The sequence below is a fragment of the Rhinatrema bivittatum genome, chromosome 7 (assembly GCF_901001135.1).
Source record: "Rhinatrema bivittatum chromosome 7, aRhiBiv1.1, whole genome shotgun sequence".
Taxonomy (NCBI): Eukaryota; Metazoa; Chordata; class Amphibia; order Gymnophiona; family Rhinatrematidae; genus Rhinatrema; species Rhinatrema bivittatum.
In genome coordinates this window covers 177342209-177360902 of record NC_042621.1, presented here as the reverse complement: position 1 = coordinate 177360902, position 18694 = coordinate 177342209, and the positions used below count along the sequence as shown (strand labels likewise).

At 39.5% G+C, this 18694-nt stretch overlaps 1 protein-coding gene across 4 annotated transcripts in view; it reads left to right on the top strand.

Annotated features, from left to right (window-relative positions):
* The window catches only part of SAMD8 (sterile alpha motif domain containing 8), a 120647-nt gene extending 104154 nt beyond the window's left edge, over window positions 1–16493 (top strand). For all 4 annotated transcript variants that reach the window (XM_029609527.1, XM_029609528.1, XM_029609526.1 and 1 more), the window contains 4 exons: window positions 217–312; window positions 6178–6295; window positions 10293–10443; window positions 12734–16493. In XM_029609527.1, the coding sequence (XP_029465387.1) occupies window positions 217–312; window positions 6178–6295; window positions 10293–10443; window positions 12734–13038 (670 nt within the window). In that variant the 3' untranslated portion in view covers window positions 13039–16493. The remainder of the gene's footprint in view (window positions 1–216; window positions 313–6177; window positions 6296–10292; window positions 10444–12733) is intronic.
* The last annotated feature ends 2201 nt before the right edge of the window (window positions 16494–18694 follow it).

Below are 18694 nucleotides of genomic sequence, written 5' to 3'. Positions count from 1 at the left end.
AAGCTTCCTTGACCCAGTGCCCTTTCATATTTACTCCTCTTGAACCATAGCTCTTCAATGTTTTTTTTTTCAATTTTTTTTTATGTGCATTTTTTTCTGTCTCTTTAATGAGACCCATAGGTTCTGTTAGTTCAGCAATCTAATTGGCCTAATGTGTTTTGATTTGTGACGTTTATGGATGTTAGCCTGCACTAACAAAATTTTGTCTGATTGCAGTGTTCCAAGGATACCATGGGCCTTTGCCATGACAGAAATGTGCGGTGTAGTTCTTTGTTACATTTGGTTACTGGTGCTTCTCCTCCATAGACACAGGTACTGTTAAAATTTTCATTTTTAAACTCTTTCCTTTATTGAAGTCATTCTGGCAACTTAAGAGACATTTATGCCCAATCTGTTTTCTTATTGTCTTCCCAAACTACTGTCTAAAAAGTAGAAAGTGGGAATTTGTCATAGGAGAAATTATAATGTCCTGTTTCCTTCTAATGTATTTCACTGGACCAGAGCATTGCTAATATAAACAACCACTCTTTAGTGGAGATTATTTATTATGTTCGTTTGTTTTGAAATCATATGGAGAGAACCATGGTACAGCCAACCAGTTGCCAAGATTAGAAATATAAAAGACAGAAATATTAAAACTTCTCTACTTACAGCTGGATTAGGGCAGGCCTTAGTACAAGATTCACAATTCAAGCCAAATAAGAACAAAATATATTGCACCAGCATGGCAAGAAGGAGCAAGTGTCCAATGTGCTGTCACATCTGAAGCAGTACTCATCAGTAAGAAAAGGAATCTAAAATCTTGCTTACTATTAAATAAACTCATCCAAAAGGACCAGGAGAATGTCTGAATTTAATTTGATACTTAAAATATTTCAGTCAGCTCCTAGATCTAGAGCTTTTTCTTTAAATGACAAAATCTTTTTCTGAGCTCTGGGGTAAGATAAAATACATTAGGCTATATCCTAACATTATTACCTAAAAAAGGAAAATTCAGCTTCTAGAGATTTTTTAAATATACAATTTCAGCCCATGATTAAGGAAATCAACATAGATTTTTCCACATCAAAATCTGACACATTCTCAGAGGAAAGAATATTCTAGAAGAAGAGGTCACTGTATGAACCTCAATGGAGGGAGACTCAGGAGCAATTTTTGAATGTTTCTTTAAGAAAAGAGGGATGTATGCTTGGAGTGGCCTCCCAGTAAATGTGGTAGAGGCAAAAATGGTAAACGGAATTCAAGAAAGTGTGGAGGGGAGACAAGGATGGTGCTGACTGAGAAGTGTTACAAGAGCTCGCTCTCTCCAAATTACCTTATCTGGATTTAATCTGTTCCATAATGCCTCATACTAAATGGAAGGCTAAGCTGAGGAAAAACAGTACCAGTTTTCCCTTGCTGGCTTCACATCAGCCCCAGATTGAGGGGCTCTTTGCAACAACGCCAGCAATGAGTCCGGGAGCGATGACCATTGCGAGGTTTGACATTGAGCGAACGCCGCCCCCGCTGGCTGAAGAGATCTCCTTAAGACCCGGAATGCCTCATCGTTTCTTGCCTGTGCGCTCAGACCTTTCATCGGTCTCTTCTGAGGTGAGTCGGGAAGTGCCGATTTTGGAGCAAGTGGCTGTGGAGGAAGCTGGGAGTCTTGTTCCATTGACTGCAACGGCAGCTCCGAATATCGCCGGAGAGGAGTGTCCTGTTTTTGGGGCAATTAGAGTGGCTGGCCTCCCAGCCAGTGCCCTGATATCGGCCCCATTCGGTGATTTGGGTGGAGGTGTGGCATTGGATATTCTGGTTTTAAAAACGTGGCTTTTCAAACCTGTGATCACACTAGAGTCATATGGAATGCTTTGGTATCCCTTGAAGCTTCCAGCTCCTCTTTAACTGAGGCTACTTTGGATACTAACCATTGAGTTTTGGCCAATGCAAATTTGATTTCTACTTATGGTGCTAAACTGGAAGCTATGGATACTCGGGTTGTTTGATTGAGAAAGTTAAACATGTCTTGGTTCAGTCTGCACAGATACATTCTAAGAAGCTTGAGAACATAGAGAATTCCCTGGGAAGCCTTAACTTAAGGATTCTAAATTTTCCCTTTATAAAACTGATTTCTGCTTTAGACCTGTTTAGGAATTATATTTCCCATGTTCTCAAAATTCCAGCGGCAGCAATGCCGGTAATAACTAAGGCATATTATTTGCCACAAGCTGAAGAAGAAGCCTCAAGAATCCACTTTTGATCTTAGAGATATTCTTGAATCTTCAGAAGGGACTGAGATCTCTAAAAGAGGAACTTTGCTAGAAAGTTTTGTCTCTTTGTCTGATAAAAATAATGTTCTTAGGTTTTTGTTTCGAAACAGATTGCTTTTGTTCTATGGGCAGAAACTATGGATTTATCCTGATGTCACTAGAGCAAGGCAACGCCAAAGTTCCTCATGAGAGGATTCAAGAAAAGTAAAAAGTCATGGGATAGGTGGTGATGTCCTTTCGTGAATTACAAATTGGCTAAAAGACAGGAAACAGAGAGTAGGATTAAATGGACAATTTTCTCAGTGGAAGGGTGTGGGCAGTGGAGTACCTTAGGGATCTGTATTGGGACCCTTACTTTTCAATATATTTATATAAATGATCTGGAAAGAAAAACGACGAGTGAGGTAATCAAATTTGCAGATGACATAAAATTGTTCAGAGTAGTTAAATCACAAGTAGATTGTGATAAATTGCAGGAAGACTGGAAAATTGGGCATTGAAATGGCAGATGAAATTTAATGTGGACAAGTGCAAGGTGATGCATATAGGGAAAAATAACCCATGCTATAGTTACACAATTATAGGTTCCATATTAGGTGCTACCACCCAAGAAAGAGATCTAGGCGTCATAGTGGATAACACATTGAAATCGTTGGTTCACTGTGCTGCGGCAGTCAAAAAAGCAAACCGAATGTTGGGAATTATTAGAAAGGGAATGGTGAATAAAACGGAAAATGTCAAAATGCCTCTGTATCGCTACATGGTGAGACCGCACCTTGAATACTGTGTACAATTCTGGTTGCCGCATCTCAAAAAAGATATAATTGCAATGAGAAGGGCGACCAAATTGATAAGGGGAATGGACAGCTCCCCTATGAGGAAAGACTAAAGAGATTAGGACTTTTCAGCTTGGAGAAGAGACGGCTGAGGGGGGACATGATAGAGGTGTTTAAAATCATGAGAGGTCTAGAACGGGTAGATGTGAATCGGTTATTTACTCTTTCGGATAATAGACTAGGGGGCACTCCATGCATGAAGTTAGCATGTGGCACATTTAAAACTAATCTGAGAGAGTTCTTTTTTACTCAACGCACAATTAAACTCTGGAATTTGTTGCCAGAGGATGTGGTTAGTGCAGTTAGTATAGCTGTGTTTAAAAAAGGATTGGATAAGTTCTTGGAGGAGAAGTCCATTACCTGCTATTAATTAAGTTGACTTAGAAAATACTGATGCTAGTAATAGCAGTGACTAACATGGAATAGACTTAGTTTTTGGGTACTTGCCAGGTTCTTATGGCCTGGATTGGCCACTGTTGGAAACAGGATGCTGGGCTTGATGGACCTTTGGTCTGACCCAGAATGGAATGTTCTTATGTTATTAATACTTAATATAAAATATCTTTTTTGCTGACTGTTGTTTACAAGTGACCCGGAACGTGCTCTAACAGCTTTGATTCTGGAGATGGAAAGGTATGGGTCTGTTTCTGGCTTTAAAGTTAATATGGACAAATCTGAGTTTATAGATATTCGCTTGGAGGGAGTGTTATTCTGTATATTAAAATTGATATTTGCTTTTAAATAGGCACGAGAGAGTCTGAAATATTTGGGGGTACTTATCAGCAGAGACCCAAATGGTTTATTTCTCCTGAATTGTCCCCTGGTGGTCTGTCTTTTGAGATTTAGATGTATTGGAACAACATAATTTGTCTTGGCTAGAGAGGATTGCTACCATCAAAATGAATGTTCTCCTTAGACTGACACATCTCTTTCAAACTTTACCTTTTTTTTTTTTTTTACTGAATTTTTTTTCAAAAAATTGCAAAAACATGTCCAGTTTTATCTAAAAGGAGGTTTCCGACAATAGCTCAAAGAGTTTTATATCTTCTGAAAGTTGCAGAGGGTCTAGGGGTGCCTGGTTTAAAAAAAATATTATGTTGTGGCTCAACTTAAGGCCATTGTTGACTGGCCCTTAGTTAAGCTCAAAGCCCTGGGCAGCTGTGAAACAGACTATTGTAGGGAATGTCTCAATATTCTTTCAATTTTGGTAACAGAAGAAGTTCAGAGTATTTCTACAGTTATTTCCCCATGCACTCAGTGTATGTTGAAGATTTGGGATGCATGGAAAGAGTCTATAGTAGGACATAGATTTCATTCTTAACACCCCTATAAGTTTCAATAAAAATGTCCCTCCTGGTCTTAATTCTTTGGAATTTCAAGATGAGAAACTTTGAGCTTGAGGTATTTGGGACATTTATCAGTTTTGTTGAGCTGAAAGGAAAATATACTGTCTTATTAATAGAAACACATATCCTTATATGCAGGTTCACATTATTTGAAATCTAAACGGGTTTTCTTTGATCTATCTAAATGCAAATCTTTAATAGAGGTATTATATGATTGTAATGGGAAGATTAAGGGGATAATGTATAAGAATTTAATTTGAGAGCTATCTACTAAACCAAATAATTTGACTTCTTGGGAAACTGATTTGGGGACATTTTTAGAGGAGACTATCTAGGATCTTTGCTTTATATCGGTGGGTATGAGTTCCATCTCATCTTTGTTAATAGAAAATGGATATAAAGTTTTATATCACTGGTAGTTAACCTCAGAGAGGCTCCACAAAATATATAACAATTACTGATTGCAGGAGGTTTTGTGGTAATACAGGGTCCATGTATCATATATGGTGGGACTGTCCTAAAGTGGAATATTTTTGGGGCGAAATACTTTTGCTAATTCAAAGAACAATTAATTTTGAGATGCCCAAAGACCCAGATATCTCTTGTTGAGTATTCCTGTACCTGATGTATGTAGATTGCTTCAAGGTTTAATACTCTAAATTACTATAGCTGCTAGGTTAACCTTAGCTGCTTTCTGGAAACAAGTAACCTGCCTGTCTGCAGGAGACTGCATGGCATTTAATTTTTGGGTCAGCTCACAGTTTTGCAACAAGATAAATTAGAGTAATTCAATAAGTTCTGGCAACCTTACTCTATTTGGCTGAAGGGAAGTCAGTCCAGATCCTTTATTTTTGAATTTGTTTGCACTTAACTGTATAGTGGTATTGTGTATATTGGTTCTTGTACTGCATGGAGGGGTGAGGGGAGGGGTTTACATGTGAAAATTGTACCATTAACAATTTTTCTTGTTCTCATGCTGTAACTATGCTCTTTGAGGTAGATCTTAAAAAAGTATGAGCGCACGTACTTTTGTTCACACAACCGGCGCAAACAAAAGTGCGCCGGATTTTATAAGATACGCACGTAGCTGTGCGTATCTTATAAAATCCGGGGTAGGCGCGTGCAAGGCTGCGCAAAATCGGCAGCCTGTGCGCGCCGAGCCGCGCAGCCTGCCTCCGTTCCCTCTGAGGCCACTCCGAAATCGGAGCAACCTCGGAGGGAACTTTCTTTCCGCATCCCCCCAGCCCTACCTAAATCCCCCCTTACCTTTGTTGTGCAAGTTACGCCTGTTTGAAGCAGGCGTAACTTGCGTGCGTCGCCTAGGCATCCCCCGGCACAGGCCGCAGTGCCGAGGGACTCGGGAACGCCCTCCCGGCCCGCCCCCGGCCTGCCGACACACCTCCCTGGTCACGCCCCTTTTACGATGCCCCAGGACTTAAAACACGTCCCAGGGCTTTGCCCGCGCCAGCGGCCTATGCAAAATAGGCGCGCGAGTGCCCTGCGCGCGTAAATCCGGCAGGATTTACGCGCGCAGGGCTTTTAAAATCTACCCCATTGTTAATATGGTCATTTAAATTACAAAAAAAAAAAAAAATCGCAAAGTTTTTGGTATTTAGAATTCAATATAGCACTAAAATGAAGAGGAAGAGCTTTTTGATGTTGGAGATATGTTTCCTGCCCTCTTGGTTACTTCTAGGCTTTCATCTTTCTGACTGTTTCCTCACACTTCCTTGGTTCTTCCCCTAGATCCATCCTTCTGCGCAGAATGTGCAGCCTGATGGGAACGGTGTTCTTGCTGCGTTGTGTTACGATGTTTGTGACGTCGCTCTCTGTGCCAGGCCAGCATCTGCAGTGTTCTGGCAAGGTATGCTTCCTGAATTGAAACCTGTTTTCAAAATAAGTTCTGACATTTTGTTTATATTACAGCATTTGTAGTATTGGAGGTAGTAGCAGCAGCAGCAATACATTTAAAAGAAAGAAGAGAAATAATAAGGAAAAAATCCAGCAAATACTGAATGGCTTTAAGTAAATGCCTAAAACAAGACTATATGCAGCCTTTGCTGCTTCAATTATGGTAAATGTTTCTAAGAGCAAACAGGAGACCCCTTAGTCTCTTCAGCTATATTTTGGATATGAAAATGTTTGTTTTTGTCTGTACCCCCTAAATGCTTATCACTGTCATTTTCTAAGTTAGTTTCAGTTAGAGCTATGAAAGGAAATTTTATTTTATTTTTATTTTTTTTAAGGAGTGATAACTTTGGGCCCTTGTGGCAGAATTGGCCATTCCTGGCCAAATTGCCACAGGAGACAGAGAACCTTTAAAAAATAAATAAATAAAAAATAAATAAATAAATAATATATATATATATATATATATATATATATATATATATATATATATATATATATAAAATGATGGCAGTGGACTCTACATATTCCCCCTCTCCTGCCTGCCCTGGAAGAGTAATATTGGTGGTAGTGGATGACACAATCTATCTTCCCCACCCATATCCCCTCTTCCCCTCTCACTAGCTGCTTTGACTGTGAACAGGAGGGCGGCCTTTCAGCTTTTTCCTCACACCCTCCCTTCTCCCCTGCTGGGGTGTGATTGGCTGCTTTTTACCACATGGTTCATTCAGGCCCTGGCAGGGAAGGAGGGAGTATGTTCAGGAGTTGCTGCAAGGTTGCCCCCCTCCTCTTCAGTCATACAAGCTAGTGAGAGATGGGGATATAAGTGGAGATGGGAGGGAGTGAACCGGGGATCGGGGAGGGGAGTGAAGAGTGAAAGAACAGATTGGGGATTGCAATGGGGGGGGGGGGAGTGAGTGAACTGGGAAAACTCACAGGTCTCTGGGGGGGAACTGGGGGGAAGGGATCATGGGTTGTGGAGAAGGGAGTGAGTGAACTGGGGTGAGTGAGAGGTTTGTGCAGGAGAACCAGGATGAGGGCTTTGTAGGGGTGAGGGGTTTATGGGAGGGAGTAAACTGGGGTGAGTGAGGGGTTTGTGGGGGGAGGCATGAGTGAAAAAGGGAGACTGAGGGCATCAAAGTGGCATTGGAAGGGGGGGGATAAGGAAAAGAGGGGATTGGGGTGTAATTGGAGGGGGAACTATGATTTCCTTCCTTCTCCACACCCATCCCTTCCTTCCCTTCATCCCAATCTTCCCTCCTTTCACTCTTATCCCCACTACTTTTCTTTCCTCCTCCCTATCCCTGATCTTCTCTCCTCCTCCCCCACTACTGATCCCTCTTCTCTCATTTCTTTTCATTAACCTCCCTGAATCCTCCATCTTTTCCTTTATCCCTTATCTATCTTCCCCTCCTGTTTGATTGCAGTCTCTTCTCTTCCTCTTTCCAGATCCCTTCCCCTCCTTCCTCCTCAGCCCCAGTCACTAAGATTCCTTTTCCTCTAATAAATAACCAAATAAAGTAACTGGACAAAAATGTCAGAAAACAACTTATATGTATGTATTATATGTATATATGTATATTGCAAATATGTGCTAAATTATGCAAATTTGGCACATAAAATTGCAGAGAATTTGACTACTCTTGCTGTAGAATCTTGAAAATTCTGCAGAAAACCCAAATGCTCTGGATACGAGTGATGCTGCTTAAGTTACGACTAGAGGAAATGACAGGAAATAAGGACTGTAAGGCCTCTGTAGTCTGTCATTCTTGGTACAATATTACAGACCTTGCCCAGTTTCCAGCTTTTATCTTTGTACCCAAGGATGCTGCTTTAGGTGTCCAGAGTTTGCATCTTTAAATATTCATTACCCTTAGAAGGGTGTCTTCACTGCCAAAGCACTTTTTGGTTTTCTTTTAACTAATGATATGCATTTGAGTTTGTGTTTGTACATGTAGATTGCTAAGTATATATTATATATGTACATATATATTTTATAATTATTTGTAGTCATGTGTAGATATCTGGGACACAGTTCCAAAAGTGAGGTGGTTATAACAGATTGGGTTTTTTATCCTAACTGCTGGCGCCATCTAGTGGTATGGAGGCGCACCCACTTTCACATACTGATTTCTCCAACCAATTCTAGGAAAGTAAAATAGGTTTCGTGGTATCTTGTGTATTGTCATAATTTGTTTTACTATCGAAATAAAAGATTGTGTAACTCTTTTTTTTTTTTTTAATGGAGTATCAGTATTGCTTAAAATGTTTATATAGTTTTATTGAGTGTTTTATGTAGTCACCTAATTGGTGAATTTATGTAATATTTTGAAATTATTTATTGGTGGGAGTCGCCATATGTAAATATAGTGTTTTATGGAACTGAAATGCCTTTCCTTTAATACGTGGTTAGCATTTAGGACCATAGAGACTTGGATTCTCTGTGCAGTAGGAGGAAAGACCTAGGTTTAGGAGTTCCAGTTGCAGGAGAATAGTTCCAGTTGCAAAGATTCACATATAGGCCAATGCAATATTGGTGCACGTAAAACGGGCACTCATGATTAAGTGCTCACTTTCCTAACATGTGCCAATCCATCTCTCCTGGGCACCCGGTTTTATATTAAAATTAGTTGCCGTGGTAAAAAGGAGGCACTAGGGGAAATTGTGCATACCTAGCGCTGCCTCATCATTGGGTGCCCAGGAAAGGTGGCTGTCAGTGGGTAAGGAAATGGATGATCAATATGAGCATCTGTTTTCTCCTCCTTCCAGCACAATATACAACCACAGTTTACACTGACTGGACTGTGTATATATTGTAGGTGTATATTGGGCATCCAGAAATTTTTTTTTTTCTTGAGTGTTTTTTTTTGTTTGTTTTTAAATTCCATTTTCAGTGAACCCTCCTACTTAGTATCGTGACAATACTAAGGCTGGCGTAAAGTTTGCAACATTGTAAGGGCACATTGGCCGCATGGGTCATTTTATGCATCATGGGGATTAGCTAAAAGTCTCATCAATATGTACTTTATATGTGATGAGTGCTGTTAGCTACGCACTCGATTGGACACGCGTTTTGGACGCGCTAACTCCCATTTCACATCGGGGGCTATGGGCGTATCGCATGGTATTGCATTGGTCTGATAGAGAATTTTTCAAAGGGACTTCTGTGGGTAAAGTGGTTTCTTTACCTGCAGAAATGGCCCTTTAGAAACTAGCATGACGATGCATGTGTAAAACTGTGTGTGCACTATGTCTGTACACTCTATGTGCAGAGGGAGAGGTGTGCCAGGAGGTGGAGTCTGGGTGAGGCTGGGACTTATGCTCATGCTTTAAAAAAAAAAAAAAAAATAGGCATGTCAATTCTCTAATCCAATATAAATTCACCAAATAACAGGTGTAATTGTGTGTAATGTTGCCAGGATAATTTTCAAAGTGGACTTGTGAATAAATCTGCTTTGAATATTGGTGTACCTTATGTGCCATATTTTTCTGGCTAACCTTGTGCTATTTCAAAAATACTTCCATAAAGACTGGAGCTCCCATATTGAAGAGAACACACTTCTCAAACTTTCAATTTAAAGCCATAAATCATGATTTATCTGGTGGGACCTCCCAACAGATTAGATGAGCAGAATAAATACACCCATGTGAATCTGAAAAGCCCAGGAATGACAATCATAGCTTTTAATTGAAGCCTGTTCTCTTAGGTTGGTATTCCTTTCTGTGCCTCTTATAGGGTGTGGAACAGGGAAGGAGTGGGAGACTTTGAAGAGAGAGTCTCAAAAAGTCAGCAGAAACTCTTGGGCCTATACTGAATGAGTCATTCTAGGTCTCTGTCTTCCAGCCCAAGGCTGTTCCCGGTGTAGCCCTTTGAGCAACAGGGAGCTTGGGGTGAGGGCTGCAGTAGAAAGCTGACCAGAGATGATTGATCTATGTTTCTCTCTCTCTTTCAGTTGTATGGAAACATGTGGGCAAAACTGCAGCGAGCTTTTGCAATTTGGAGTGGCTTTGGAATGACATTAACTGGCGTTCACACATGTGGAGATTACATGTTCAGTGGCCATACTGTTGTCCTAACTATGCTGAATTTCTTTGTTACAGAATGTAAGTTGTTAATTTTGACAGAACTCAGCATTAAGACCTTAAGCGTGTTGGTGTTAAATGGAAGTGAATGTTCCATAGTTTCACTTGAACTGCAGCCTTATACATTTAAACTTAAAAGCAATTCATCCTGCAGCTGCTTTCATGCCTACATTTTAGCCTTTGTAAAACAGTTTTGACAATTGCTAAGATTTTTATTTTTTTTTACATTATTGATCGAAAATAGACACTTCGTATTTGATACTAGTTTCTATGCAATGTAGAATATATATGATGGAACTAGAATATAAATAAGACACTCTTTATATGCTTAAAATCTGTATCTAGCACAGTACTGCATTGATGATGATACCTTGTGGCTGACCAAAAAGCTGTATTAGAAATGACTGTTGAGGAAGTTCTTTTAGGAGTTCATCACACAATTTCTCTTGTATATGAATGACATATGAGAGAGAGTGAAAATACTGGAGTCGAGGGAGGCAAGATGGCTGCTCACTGAGACGCATGCAAAGAACCTCTACTCAGCGTTTTCTTGAATTTTGGATTTTCCTTAAGAAAAATGCCATACTAAGCGTAAGGCCAGACTTAGGGAAAATGTTGTTAGCTCTCCCTTACCTGGCTTGATTCAACATCAGATTGAGGAATTCTTTGGGGCAATGCCAGCAGTCATTCCCGATTAAGATGGTCACTGCAGAGAAAGACTGAGAGCGGAAGTCTTCTCTGCTGGCCGATGAGATCTCTCTTAGCCTGGGAGCGGTATGGAACTTTGGTTCTGATGGATGCTTTGGAGGGTGCCCGAGGGTTTTGCATCCACCGGGATTCAATCTGGAAGTGGAGGGGAGTGCTGTTTCTTCAGCCGCAGTGGCGGCAGCAGCACTAGATGAGTCCCTTGTTGAGGGATTTTAGTGTGGTGGTCTCTTTGCCCTCTGATTCGAAACTGACTTCCCTCATTGGGTCAGGTATGGTTACCCCTTGGCCTTGTGGAGTAAATTTAAATTCATCAACCCATCTACAGTCACCCTGGCAGTTCTTTGGAATGCTCTGGTCAATTTGGAATCCTCTATTTCCACATTAACTACAGCGGTAATGGAAACTAACAATTCTCTCAAGCAAAAATTCCAATATGTTCTCTGCTCAAGAAACTAAGATTTTGAAGTTGGACACTCTATTAACTGCTTTGGAAAAAGCCCAGTAACATTTAGTACAATCAGATATAATCTACTCTAAGAAAATAGAGAATATTGAAAATGCAATGCATTCCTTAAATCTGAGGGTACTTAATTTTCCAGTTATTAAAGAATTGTCTCCTGTTGAACTATTCCGGAATTATGTCTCTCAAATTCTTAAGATCCCAAACACTGTGATGCCTGTAATTACTAAGGCTTATTTTTTGCCTCAAGCTCAAACCAAGGAAGCTCATGGTGATATTTCTTCAGAACCTCCATTGGATTTGACTGATTTTCTTCAAAGTTCCCAGTCGGTTGAAATCTCACATCGTGGAACGATGTTAGTGACATTTGCCTTTTCATCGGATTGGGATAATGTCTTAGATTTTATTTTTTTTTGTAACCGTTCTTTATTATTTTATGGTCAAAAGGTGTGGGTATACCCTGATTTTACTAGGGTTACCCAACTCCAACAAAATAAAATTCTTTATGTTCTGAGGTGCTCTCTAAGGGTGGTCAGTTTGTATTGTGTTACCCCTATAAAATGGTCTGTTAGATATAATAATGTTAATTATATTTATTTTGAGCCGTCTCAGCTTCGGGTGCTTTTAGATTCTCCATTGTAATATATCTGTGAGTATAATGTAGCTGGCATCTTTTTTTTTTTTTTCTTTATTTCCACTTTATTAATATATGCTTATTTCTCTTGTCCTTCCTCTTTTTCCTTAATTTTTGGGGTTTTACGTTTTCCTTTGAAAAATTATGTATTTTTCTTTTCTTGTATACCTCATATTTCTAAGCAAAGTATTCTTGTAATTTTGTTGAAATTGCATAAAAAGAAAAAAAATACTGGAGTCAAGCATAATGGTTTCTTAGCCATTCAGGGCTTGCTGCTATGGATATTATAGGCCGATATCCTCAAATCACCCTGATCTCCATCTGATGAGAGCTCTGTTTAAAGGGCTATGGGCTAGGATGACTAAATTATAGTAGTATGTTTTATATTCAACCCCTCACATCACCAGTGAGTGACTGAGAGAGGACTAGGAAGAGACTCTGTAGGGGAGGATAAATGGAGGTGAAAGGCCACATACATGATGCTAATTTTTATATGTTCTCTTTTATAGATACCCCAAGGAGCTGGAACTTCTTGCATACCTTATCTTGGGTCCTAAATTTGTTTGGAATCTTCTTCATTCTGGCTGCACATGAACATTACTCCATTGATGTCTTTATCGCCTTTTACATCACTACAAGACTTTTTCTGTATTATCACACTTTGGCTAATACACGAGCTTATCAGCAGAGCCGTAGAGCTAGGATTTGGTTTCCAATGTTTTCCTTCTTTGAATGCAATGTGAATGGTCCAGTGCCAAATGAGTACTGCTGGCCCTTCTCAAAACCTATGGTTATGAAAAGTTTAATTGGATAAGGGGGTACATGGTTTCATCAAAATCAATATACTTCTCTACGTTGACACACACTTGTTTTTTCTACTTTTTTGTCTTCTCACTGCTTAAATTTTGCACTAGAAAGTTTGAGCTTTCTGTCCCTGAAGAAAAATTAAATTACAAATAGATCCTTTTCTTAGGTGTCTGATCCAAGGGATTCCAGTACAGAAGTCATTTCCTTTAGTAATCTCTCTTGTATTAATGCCTTAGTGCTGGGCATATAATATAGAAGTATACAATATGCCATATTATTTCTCAGGCCCCGCTGATCTGGTTCTGATGCCTTGAATGTACACATTAAGCACATCAAGTTACTAAAAAATTATAAAAGTTTCTAGTGTTCTACAGATGATTTAAACAATAGTTACTTTTTTTTTTGTAAATGTTTGTTTATATGATGTGAAACATACAAGAACATGGACCATCGATATCAAAGCCATATACAGGAAGGAAAACAAGAAAATAATTGCAATACAGTAGTCACCTTTTAAGACCTGCATTTGCAAAAAAAAAAGTTAAAAGCAATCCTCAAGAATTAGAAGACACCCTGACTTGCATGTCCCATGTTGGTGTGTTGCCTCTTCATTCTTCCTGCCTGGTTAATTGGTCTCCCAGCACAGGAGTGAGAGGTGCTACTCTCTGGAATAGAACTGGTAGGAAAGTGCTGAGCATGGATGTACGCAGGCCCATCCCTACCTGTTTGAAAAAGAAAGCGAAGGAAGGAAGGGGCCAGGGCTGTCGTGTGGGGACTGTAAACGTGCCAATCAGCTGGGTGGCACAAGTAGAGGCTGGGGCAATGATTGTGATTTGAAATTGAAAAATGTCATTCACTGTTTACATCCTTGTAAGTAGTGTTTTTGAGGGTTGAATTGAAATGGGGGAAAATCCTTAGGTTACCTCCTAAACTGATCTTTACAAAGTAAGTTATGTCTAAATACTAATTTATTGACTGTGTTATTGAGGAGGACAAAAAATGCTAATACTAACCCTTTTCAGATGTTAGGTACCAGCTATTATAGCTTAATTCAGGCTTTATATCTTGTACTCTAGACATTGAGTTCCATAACCCCATCTGGTTTTCAGGATAACTGAAATGTGATCTGTAGTTTTTGTATGCAAATCAATACCATCTGTGTCATAGTAGATATCCTGTAAACAATGTCTATGTGCTATATTCCAACCACAGTTTGCTATCCCTGAATTAGGTTTGATTTAACAGGAAAAGATGGATTATGCCGTTTCTATGCTGGGTGGAGGTCTCCCAGTTGAATATCGTAAAAAATGATAAATTTCTAAGGGAAAGACAAATCTCTTCTCAGATAACTTTTAGGGTGTGAGAACTACATAGAATCCTGGTGATTCTGATACCTTAAAAATGCTAGAGAAGAAACTGACAAAAGAGGAAATTATTCTAGAAGCGTGTTACCAAATATCACACAAGACAAAACCAGCTGCTTCTCCTGTGCTTTTGGCACTTAAATTCTAACACATTGATTTGCCATTTTTTAAAACCTGTGAATCAGATAGCATTACCTGTTGAACAATATGGTTAGGAGTGCTTTGCATGCACATTAACAGAAACATTTTCTTGGCTAATACCTCCTTTCTGATTAGAATGAAAACCAGTTGACTGTAACCTTCAGTGTAACTTCTGTCCATGGCTTTATTAGTTAAACATATCATACTTTTGTGAATATTTAGATTAAGAAAATTTAATTTTTTTTCCCTGCTGATCTTTTCATAGATTGTTATATTGTGTAAGTAGGGAAAAGTCAGATGAGTAGGACATTAGTGGTTTTCAGAAAGTTTTTAATGCAGAATTGAAAAAAAAGTTTACTTTTTTCTTTTATTGATCTCTCATTATCAACAAGTCTTTGTAATATTTTGCTTTATTTTTTCTTGTTGGAGAAATTTTTTTTTCTTTTACCCAGCAGTTTTCCTCTCTTCCTTTCCTTTGGGCTTCCAGCTGAATCAGCATCAGGGCTGAGGACTAGCACCATAAACCTGCTTCCTGGGTATTTCCTTCACCCACCCCCACCCTTCATCTTTAGGCCTGTCTTTTGCCATGACAGTTCTGGACTGGGGGCCCTGCAGCTGGTCTCCTTCCGGAACCCTGCAGTTGTGAGCTCTAAATCTGGCCACTAGGTGTCGTCATGGTGCAATGGACTCCTTCCAACCATGGCGTTGCGAACGCTGCCTCCGCAGCATCCCTAGCAGCTCTGGTTGACTCGGGGAATGGGAGACATGAGTTGGGCATTGAATCCAGGTCTCTCCGTAGGCTAGTGAGCAGCACTGCCACTGAGCCAACAGGCCAGCCCGGAGTATTATTTTACTTGAGGTGCATGTTCCATACAAACAGCACTGAGACAGATTCCATACAAATTATATTTTCTGTAGTCTCATAATATCTTGGGATCTAGTGCTAGTTTCTGATCTGTTTTCCTTAGGACAATAAAAAAGGAACAACAAAAGACATACGGTACTAAATTAGAAAATTTTGAACTGTGAGTTCTATTACTTTCAGACATAAGGTGCAACCTGCTCTTACTGTCAAATGTAATTTAATAGTCATTTTTAGGACTTGCCTAAAACCACAAAAGGGATAATATCAGAATATATGTTTGGCATAAAATATTTCCAGTTTGAGATGACAAAACATTGTTTTTTTAATTAAGGACTAAAATCTGGTAAAGTCTCTAAAGGACTAAAATCTGGTAAAGTCTGGTAAAGTCTCTAAAGATAGCCCATATTGGCTTCCTTTCAGACTGGGGAAATCCCTGGGTATGTATGTGTCTGCGTGCACCACCAGGCCTGGCTTTCTGGCGCAGCAAAGTTCAGAAGGTCATAAAATATGATAGATCCAGCCTGCAGCAACCCAGTGCTTGCCGCATTAGACTGTACAGTTGTGGCCCATTAAGAGAAACTGTGTTGCAGCCCTATCAGTTTACGTTTAGAGAAATTCGTGCCAGTAGTAATACATCTGCCATCTCTGCAGCTTCCACAGTATGGCAGAGACTGTGACACGGGGGCCGCAAAGCCACCATAGGTTCCTCCCCTGGGCCATATAAGACTTTTTTCTAGGATGAAGAAGGGATGTCAGCAGCACCAACAATGCTTAGGGGTGCAAAAATCTAAATCCATCATCGTATGTCACTTTGTAACAATTGTGATCTCTTCTTTTCTCAAGATTTTTCTAAGAATTTCATGTAAGTACATTTTCATTTGCCAATGAAATAGTTTCTGAGAGGTGGCTCGGTCATCTTCTTGCTGGGCTGTTTTGAACAAGCAGTAGAGATCGGCATACAGGATATAGCTCTGTAATTAATTATTTGAAGCTAGAATAAAACTATTTTGTCCCCCACAAAAAAAAAAAAAAAAAAAAATCAGTGTCTGTCCTGCTATTGATATTTCTGAAAGCATGTCAGTATTGACTCTAGGTGTAGCACAGTATATATCCTGTAAAATGAAGAAAAATTTAGCTTCTAAACTGTTTTGGCTGTTGAAGAGCCATTTCAGCTTGCCCAGCTCTTATTTATTTTATTTTCTTTTTGTCACCAAAGTTGATTTTACTTCCAGAACAATTAAATTGCCATATCTGGAAGTTGGCCATCTTAACAAGCAACCTTTCACAACTGAAATTAATAAGTATTTAGAATACATAAAGTCAGCACCTACAGAAAAAATGGAGTTTGCTACCAGAACAAAAGGGAATTATTAGTAAGACTTGAGGAAAAGAAGCAGTTCAGGAGATTGGCTAGCTGATATTTTGAAGGAAATATAAATCAAATGATAAAAATTCAGTATTATTATCATCTTTGTTCTGTTTTGTATGCCTTTTTTAAGATGTAGGCAAAGCTATGTAACTATTTTGCTAAGTTTACTTTTGGGAGCAGCTAACTGTGCCACAGGAGCTTGTTTAATTTATCCTGATTAAAATGGTTGACAGTTGCTAATTGTCACTGTAGTGAGCACAACATTTCAAATCTTCATTTAGTTTTGTTTAACATGTAGAATTGCAACTTTCTTTTAGAATTGTGGTGTTATTTTCGTTATTTTCTTTACTGCAGGAATAAAACTATTAAAGAATTATTACTCTGCAGTCCTTCACCTATCCCATTTGGGTGTAATCAAATCTATATCACTGGGAAAACTAGCATTGCTTGCTTTTCCTGTATGTCTTGAGAGTTTCAAGCAGTGCAGACTTTTCTTATGGTACTCCATGTCCTCTAACTAGTGTACCATAGTTAGAAAAGTCTAACTAACTATAGGAATGTTGCAAACCGACCATGCAAAAGCCATAAACTTCTACGTCAGCAGTGTGAAAACAGATGTACACGTTTGATGAAGCAGGCAAGACATGCAGTGTTTTAGTTAAAGAAAAAAAGAAATTTCTGGCGCATGAATTTGTATGAAAGCTTTCAAAGCTATAAATGGACAGGGACAAATATTACTCAGCTGCGAATAGGTATAAAGAGGCGCAGGGACATGGTGCTTGTCTTGTGGCCACCATTTCTTTCGCTCCTGTTTTTGCATATCTGTGCTGTAATGATTAGATGAAGATTTGTGAGCAATAGCTGGTTACATTTTGGCTCTCAGACCAGGGATTTTTAGCCAAGCAGGTTCCCGGCAGCACTGTAAAATGACATGAGGGGAGCTACATGTATGTTGCAGTGCACAAAGCAGGAATGAAGAACAGGAAGTTGGGTAGGACTAATGTTATATTACAGTATATGTCCCAGATGGCGAGCTTAGAAAGATGGACATAAAAGAAGTAGGTGTGAATGATGCAAGACCTCAAAATGAAGTTTCTTTTTTTTTTTTTTTTTTTTTTAATGGCTCTTTTTATAGGTAGACTGAAAGGCAAAAAAACCCTAAACTTATTCATTTTCTTATAAATGGAAATATGTTTTCATTCCAGCACCTTATTTTTGTTTTGTGCATGCCAAAGCTTTCTTTAACATGGTGCAGAGATTGACTGCCGCTTGCAGAAAAAAAATGCTGAGGTTCAGATACTCTGAGCTCTGACTTGCTCTGAACACTTGAGGACCGATGCAAAACAGTGCGCTCAGCCGAGTGCAATGTTTAACCTGCGGTTGGACACGCGTCAACATCTCCTTATGCAATAAGGGTATTAGCACGTCCACAATGCGAGTCCAACGTGCCACAAAACTAATAGCACTCATCACATGCAAATGCATGTCGGGGAGGCTGTTATTCGCCCCACAGCAGAAAATACTGCTTTTCTGTACATCCTCCAACTTAATATCGTCGCGATATTAAGTTGGAGGAGCCAAAAGTTTAAAAAATTTAAAAAAACAAAAAAAAGTGCTGGTAGTCAAGTTAGGGAAACAGATGCTCAGTTAATGAGCGTCCATTTTCCTAACCCACAGACAGCTGACCTCTCCTGGGGGCCCACTGCAAGGAGGCACTAGGGGCATGCAGTCGACCCTAGCGCCTCCTTGGCAGTGCAACCCCTCATTTAAATATTGCATGGTGCCCCAAGGATAGGTACCGGGGCACATGTTAGAAAATCGAGCGCTCAACACTGAGTGCCTGCTTTCGGCGCACTTTTATGGCATCAACCCCTTGATGTATTGGCTAAAAACTTGTTAAAAATGATGACAGCATTTTAAAAAG